Here is a 7,795-nt window from a genome sequence, read left to right as displayed (position 1 = left end):
AGAAAATTGGTGTGTCTATTTGTGTATGTTTTTATCTATGAAAAAGGTGATTATTGTTCCAGGCTTTATCTTCTCCTTATCTATAAATCAACTGCTAAAATGTAAAACCATTGCTCTCTAGGCTGTACCATTCTGACAGCTCCATCATTTCTGAATGTTTCTTTTCAGATATTCAAAATACTCAGGACAAGGCCCTTGTCCCCACTCTGATAAATGATGTTGTTTCATATTTCTAGGAGAGAAAATAGAAATCTCACTAAATATCTTTAGATTTGCACATACTAGAAATCACAAGCCACTAATGTAAGTCTATGAAGAAGGAACATATGTTTCCTTTGAAGAACTCTTTATTACATAAATATAATTATACCAAGATATACACTTACAGGGATGCCCTTCTCTGTATCCAAGTGTAGTAGAGAGTAGTCTAAGGAACGCGTAGGATTACTAGTTGCAAGTGAGTCTCAAGACTCTTTTTTCTCAACTTCTGGGTTCTGACTGCCAGCAAAAGTCAGGAAGACTTGTTCCAGCGTTATCTGACTGATGGAATAGTCTTCTAAATTGAATTCTTCTTTAGCTTTCTCCAAAATACCAAACATCTTTAACAGCAACAACATAAAGTACAGTTACCATTTCAGTCCTCCTTTCCAGCCCACCACCCAGATGAGCCTCTCCTACATTTCCTCCAACTGCTGGCAAGTTAATGGTGGAGGACAAAAGATACAAAAGGGGGGGATGAGATAACAGACATCACTGAGAATTTGAGAAGAAGCAGGTCTCTGTCTCCATTCTCTTGATGGATATAGACAGAAAGTGGGACTTAAAGGTGGAAATCTGACTTAATTAAAATTAATTCCTTGGACCATTGAAAGTAACCTAAAGTCTCTGCTCCTCCTATAGCCCATTTCTTAAGACCAAATCCCAAATGCTTTAGTTTTCTCTTAACATATGATAATATCAGAAGGGCATGGTTTCTACATTCACCTTTCCCCAGCTATTGTTCTTGCTGGGAACGTAGTAGTTAATGATCCCTCGATTCTCATCTTGTAATTCACTACCTGAGAAAGAAAAGATAGGACAGATACGTAATTTTGCATATTGCTTTTTAAATGTCAAAATACTGATACATCAGCTTAATTATATGTATAACAGAGGCGTAAATAGATATGGCTAGTAAAAAAAGGGATGTAATCCAAAAGCCTACCTCTTTACTATACACGATACAGTTAATTTCTTCAGCAGATTTATTCCTGGTGTAGTAGGCTTTGTTTTATGGATTTTTAGGAATTATCGAGGACAGACTTTCAGGCACAAAATGTTGTCAACTCACATGTCTAAAGGATGAAACTTGAGCCTTCTAAAATTCTAATGCTCTAAGATGTAATCCCTGAACATAGGGCTGAGAATATAAACGGGTGGGATTTTCATTCTGGCTTTATGAACATGTATGTACAGCGTGTTTCCTGGGGAAGAGAGAAGAGGCTTTCTTGCTATTTTTATGATCCTATGCTAGGTTAAAGAGGAAATCATACATATAAACCACCAAAGTCAGGCTGTATGTTCTTTTTCAAGTGAATAAGAATCCTCTGGTGCAAGTTGGGGGAAGAAGTGGTATACTTTCCAGATTTAGAACAAACATATTTGTTTATGCTTATCATTGTATTTTGTAAGTTATTAAAATTTAGAGGAGCCTGGTGGGCTGCCGTCTATGGGGTCGCACAGAGTGGGACACGACTGAAGTGACTTAGCAGCAGCAGCAAATTAATTGAGATATTAAATATTTTAAATATGTTAATATAATCAAACTAGGAAGCCATTAGACTGAGGTGGCTCTAATTCCTTGATAGTCTATGTAAGGAAATAAAAACCTAAGCCAAAGCAAATGTACTTGAATCTGAGGAAATCAACTCTAAGAACAACCAATCACAAAGAGCCAACTATGTTTCCCCAAATAAGGCAACTGCTTAAGCTCTAGCAAATCAAATATTTCCTTACTTTTCCCCATGTCTTCTCTATAAACATCTCTCCCCTAATTCCTGTCTGTGGAGACTTCCTAACCACCTTTGGTTTGGTGATGCCCAATTAGAATCAATGTACACTCTGATAAACTCTTGAAAATTTTTGATATGCATCAGATGAGTAGTTCTGACATCAAAGTGAAAGTGAAAAAAGTGAAAATGTCAGTTGCTCAGACGTGTCTGATTCTTTGTGACCCCTTGAACTGTAGCCTGCTAGGCTCCGCTATCCATGGAATTCTCCAGGCAAGAATACAGGAATGAATTGCCATTCCCTTCTCTAGGGGATCTTCCTGACACAGGGATCAGTCTGGTCTCCTGCACTGCAGGCAGATTCTTTACTGTCTGAGCCACCAGGGAAGTAAAGTGGGATCCAAAAGGATGCCCAATGGCTCTATGAGCAAAGTGCAACCAGATGTAGGTACTCGCTGAGCCTTTCGTTTTCACTACTTTCTCACTGGACCTGAAGGTATTAAGTAAGTCCCTCTTGGATATCCGAGCTCCTAGCTTTTCTGTCAAGAGCTCTGTAACTTGATTTGAGGTTTCTGTTTTTTTCCTTTTTTAACCTGACTGGGTATGGAGTTGGACTGGATCTGACTTAAACATCATTAGCTCTCTGTCAACAACCAAACTGGGTTCAGAGTCAGGCTGCTGCTGCTGCTGCTGAGTCGCTTCAGTCGTGTCCGACTCTGTGCCACCCCATAGACGGCAGCCCACCAGGCCCCACCGTCCCTGGGATTCTCCAGGCAAAAACACTGGAGTGGGTTGCCACTTCCTTCTCCAATTCAGAGTCAGACTGGGTCCAGCTTAAACTGGAATGGGTTCAGTGTGAGGCCTCTGGAAAACATTTTCTTAATGAAAAGAAAGAAGAAAATGACTTCCTCCATATTTAGAGAGTTTGGGACTCCAGCTAACTATATGGACAAAATTTATGGGTCCATGTGTTTTTATCCATTCGACTAATGTCTGTCTTTTGATTGGAGAGTTTAATAAACTTAAACAGGCTTCATCTTTTCCTGGGCTTCATCTGAAGGATAGCTCTTCCAGTTATAGTACTGTTGGTTGACATTTTTTCTTTCAGTATTTTGAATATATATTTTCAATTTCTCTCAGCTTGAAAATTTTCCACTGAGACATCTGCTGATAGGTTAATGGGGTTCCCTTGTTTGACAAATTACTTTTCTCCTGCTTTTTGTCTTTGACTTTTGACAAATTTATTACAATATTCTTTAGCCCCTTTCTGGTTCAACTATTTGGAGTTCTTTGGGCTTCATGAATCTGAAAATCCATATCCTTCCCAAAGTTTGGGGAATTTTCAGCTATTATTTCTTTAAATAGACTTTCAGTCCTTTTTGCTTCTCCTTCTGGGATTTCCATAAAATATAAATTGTTTCTGTTATAGTGCCCTGTAAATTTTGTCAGCTTTCTTCATCTTTTAATCACTCTTCATTCTTTTTGCATCTCCGATTGGATAATTTCAAATGACCTATCTCATGGTTCACTAATTCTTTCTTCTGATTGGTTGAATCTGCTGAATTTTTCAGTTTAGTCATTATATTTTCAGTTCTAGGATTTCTGTTTGGGCTTTTTTATGGTGCCTATTTTTTCTTCTTGTTGTATTTTTCATTTTCTTTTTGCATTGTACAACTAATTTCACTTGGTTGTCTGTGTGTTCATATAGTTCATTAAACATCTTTAAAAGGATTGTTCTAAATTCCTTGGCAGACAGCCCATAGATCTCCATTTCTTTAAGGAGTTTCATTAGTTTCTTTGGGTAGTGTTATATATACCTGACTCTCTGTGGTCCTTGATTCCTTGAGTTTGTATCCACTTTTGATAAGTAGTCTCCTCTTGTAGAGTTTACAGACTCACTTCAGCAGGGACACACCTTCACTCATCAGCTCAGCTAGAGGTTTGGACCGTTTGTGTGGCAGCATCCAGGGGCAGGCAGTCTTGCTAACAGGGTCTTGGCTTGGGCAAGTACACTGCCTGTGATCTGAGGTTGAAGGTGGGTGGATGGGCAGGGCTGCTGTCTGATTTCTGTGGCTGAACTGACCTTTCAGCTAAGCTGTTCATGCATGGCAGCTGGATAGGCTCCCTGGATGGGCAAGACTCATGACTACAGGCTACTACTTCACAGTCTAGTGGTAACATTAACTGAGATCTGTAATCACCTCTGGCCTATTGAGGTACAGGCTGTGCTCCCTGGCAGGGTAGGACCATTCTTTGACTCCATGATTGGGCAAGGCTACATATGGGGTGGACACAATTGCTCTTGGGGGAAGGGTTCATATTGTGCTCCTTGACTGGATGGTGCCAATTTCTGGTCTCTACATTCAGGTGGGGACACAGACAGGGCTTTATAGTTAGATGAGGCTTCATGCTGTGCTCATGATTATACTGGAAAGTAAACTGCACTCAAAGTTGGGTAGGACTGTAGGCTAGCCTTCACAGTCTAGTAGGCTGTTGGTTGTGCTTCATTGCTGGCTAAGGCTACAGGCTGGGCTACTTTCAAGAGGGCCGCCAGTTATATTCTACAATTGTATGGGCTCAAGACTGTACTCTGTGGTCAGACAGGGTCACTGTCTGGTCTCTGTCTTCAAGTCAGGCCCTAGGTTATGCTATGAATGAGCAGAGTCACTGACTGGACTTTTTACATGAGCAAATCCATATGCTGTGTTCAGCAATTGAGCAAAGCTATAATTTGGGCTCTGCAGGTGGGCAATATCATAGGCTAGAATCCAAGGCCATCCAAGGCCATCATGGTGATGTAAGGCCAGAGGCTATACTTAACAGTTGGGCAAGACTGTTGGTTTGGCTCCCACCCAAGCATGTCTGTAGAATGGGCTTAACAGATGCCCAAATTCACTGGCCAGGCTTCTTGGTCAGGTGAGTTGGAAGCTATACTCAGCAGTTGGGTAGAGCTGTGAATTTGCTTCTCTTCCTAGACAGGGCCATGGAACAGGCCCCATAGCTGATAGGGTTTGTTGGCTGGGGACTCATATCAGGCAGACCTGCCCTTTGAGCTCTTTGGTCAGATAAGGCCGAAGTGCAGCTATAGGTTGGGTTCCATGGTTCTTCCTAAATTCTCTGGCCAGGTTTCCTGGTTGGAGGAAACTAGAAGCTATACTCAGCAGATGGTCAGGGGCTTTGAATCTACTTCTCTAGTCAGCAGGGCTAGAGAATGACTGTACCCCTGGTACAGCTAATTGGCTAGGAACTCAAATATGGTAGAAGTACCCTCCAAGCTCTCACACCAGACATGGCCACCAGTTCAGCTTTGCAGATGAGCAGAGCCATTGGCCTGGAACTCTACTCCAATGCTGCTGCAAGAAAGAATGTGGTTTTGCTAAGATCTGAGTGCTTAGTGGTTGAAGCACCAGCCCTCTTCTCTGTCTTTACGTAGTCTCCAGTGGTAAAGTCTCACAGGTTCACCCAGTGACCCTTGAGAGTTAAGACCCAACTGGGCCTCTGAAGAAGCATTCTGCAACACTGGGGGACCTGATAAACACCACTGACTCTCTTTTCCAAAGTGGAGAAACTGCAGGTCTAAGGGAGGGTTGATACAGTCAGTGTATAGCTCCTCCTCTTTCCCTTCTCATAGCTCTCTTGGTTTCTATTGCCCAGGAGGTTGCTTCAACCTTACCTCCAGGTTCTGGGATTTTCATAATGGTGTCTTGTCTACAGATAGTTACTAGTTGGTCTTCTTATGAATATGATCTTCCCAACTGATGTTGGGAATGACCTATGTTGCCATCTTTATATCATTCTCAATATTATAAGTTTGACTCATGCTGTTATATATAGTTATTTCATTCATCTCCCCTTCTGCACAGTGGTAATCTGGTATATGATTATTCCATAACTTATTTTCCATTCAACTGCTGGCAGGTATAATGTGAATATCATTGATTTAAATATTTTATTTATGTCATAGCACAGGTGGATGCAAATATAATAAGGCAAGGAACAGCCACCTTCACTTGAAAATGTTCCTCAAACCCACATTTCTATTAAAGCTTTTGTGTCCACATCCTCAATTATAGGTCTCTGATGTTTAGTGTCTCTTCTTTAAGACTTGTCCTAGAGAAAGTTGTTAGGACAGCACACAGTAAATGAGACTTTCTGTTCATAGCTTTTCTTTGTAGTGATGTAGGCACTATATCTCAGAAATATTTGCTGAATGAATGCATAAATGAGTATGAAACTTCTTAATAGACTATTAATAACAACACTGAGATAGTTCTATTTCCCATACATCTGTTCCCCCAGATCTGCTCTACCTTCTATTTCTTTTTATTTTCTGCTCTCCATTCTTACTGTGTAATCAATTAGGCTGTTTTCTATTGCTTGGAAGATAAACTTCCAGCTCCTCAGCCTGACACACAAGGGGGATATCTGTGATATTTTGCTCGGCATAGCAGAATGGAAACTAAGATGAAAAAGCAGAATTAATAAAAGTCTTACCATGTTTCTTCTTTATATTTAGGAAGGAAAGATAAGAGATAGAAAGAAATAATTGCTGTCTCTGGCATTGTACCATATAGTCAAAAAAATGCTTAAGGAGAAGAAAGCTTAGTGGTTCTTGTTTGAATTTCAGTTTCATATCCTGACTGGGACAGTAAAAGACCACAGTTATATATTCAGTGTGAGGTAAAAAACCTTAAAACTTTTCATGAGTGATATTATGGAAAGAATTGTGTCATTTCCCATCCCCCACTCCCACCCCCACCAAATTCATTTGCTGAAGCCCTAACCCCAGTTGCTTGTGTTTGGTCATATGTCTTTTAAGGAAGTAATTAATGATAAATGAGATTATAAGGGTGATACCTGGATCCACTGTGACTGATGTCCTTATAAGAAGAGTAAGAGACACCAGGCATGGATACACACAGAAAAAAAGCTGTCTGATGACACAGCGAGAGAAGGAGGCCATTTGCGGGCCAAAAAGAGAGCCCTCAGGAGAAACCAGACTTCCTGAAATCTTAATACTGAACTTCTAATCTCAGAACTGTGAGAAAATAAATTTCTGCCATTATGCCAGTCAGTCTGTGGTATCTTATTATAGCAGCCCTAGTGAACTAATACAGGTTCTATTTACTAAAAATTGAGAATTATGTTCAAACATGATTTTAGGTATATAGGTCATATGGACAGCTCTAATGTCACAACTACCTTACTAGTTAATATACACCAAGATATTGGTGAATATTTCTGTTCTTTGTGCAAACTTCTGAGCATAACCAAACATAAAAAGTTTAAAAGAACAAGCATTCCAAAAATAATTCAACATGGAAGGGCAATTAATATCAATAATTCACAAGAAATAGTTACTGGAGATATACAGCATATGGATGGTGAGAACAATAAATATAGTTTAACACATCTATATCAAAGCTAACCCAACCAACCAAGTTTACCTGGAAAAGATGTTTCAACAAAAGTTTTAAAGTGCTCTAATTTGTCCTTATTTTCATCAATATTGATCTTGACTTTTAGAATGTAAACATTGCCAAATTTGTTCTTGAGATGCTGAGGGCTGCCCAGGCACACAAACTTTCCCTTCACCATGATGGCCAGCTTAGTACAAAGAGCATCGCATTCCTCCATACTAGTAGAACAAAACACCAAAATGATGTGAAGTTTTGAAAAATCTCTATCAGAAGATATTCTATAGTTCAAATAGCCAGTATTTTGTGACCCTCTTTGAAAACGGAAGTTTTATCTCCCCCTCATCAACATCATGGCAAATGGAGATATTTTCAAACTCAAAGTTGTAA

At 39.9% G+C, this 7,795-nt stretch overlaps 1 protein-coding gene across 1 annotated transcript in view; it reads right to left on the bottom strand.

The window, feature by feature from the left end:
• Positions 1–464: 464 nt before the first annotated feature.
• Positions 465–7,795, bottom strand: part of LOC104986728 (ATP-binding cassette sub-family A member 3-like) — a 238,467-nt gene continuing 231,136 nt past the window's right edge. Inside the window, exons 28-30 of the mRNA XM_010837414.1 lie at positions 7,436–7,626; positions 985–1,058; positions 465–599 (exon numbers count right to left, since the gene is read on the bottom strand). Of these exons, the coding sequence (XP_010835716.1) occupies positions 465–599; positions 985–1,058; positions 7,436–7,626 (400 nt within the window). The remainder of the gene's footprint in view (positions 600–984; positions 1,059–7,435; positions 7,627–7,795) is intronic.

Source organism: Bison bison, unplaced genomic scaffold, assembly GCF_000754665.1.
Source record: "Bison bison bison isolate TAMUID 2011002044 unplaced genomic scaffold, Bison_UMD1.0 scf7180017864072, whole genome shotgun sequence".
Classification (NCBI taxonomy): domain Eukaryota; kingdom Metazoa; phylum Chordata; class Mammalia; order Artiodactyla; family Bovidae; genus Bison; species Bison bison.
This window is presented reverse-complemented; position numbering and strand designations above follow the sequence as displayed.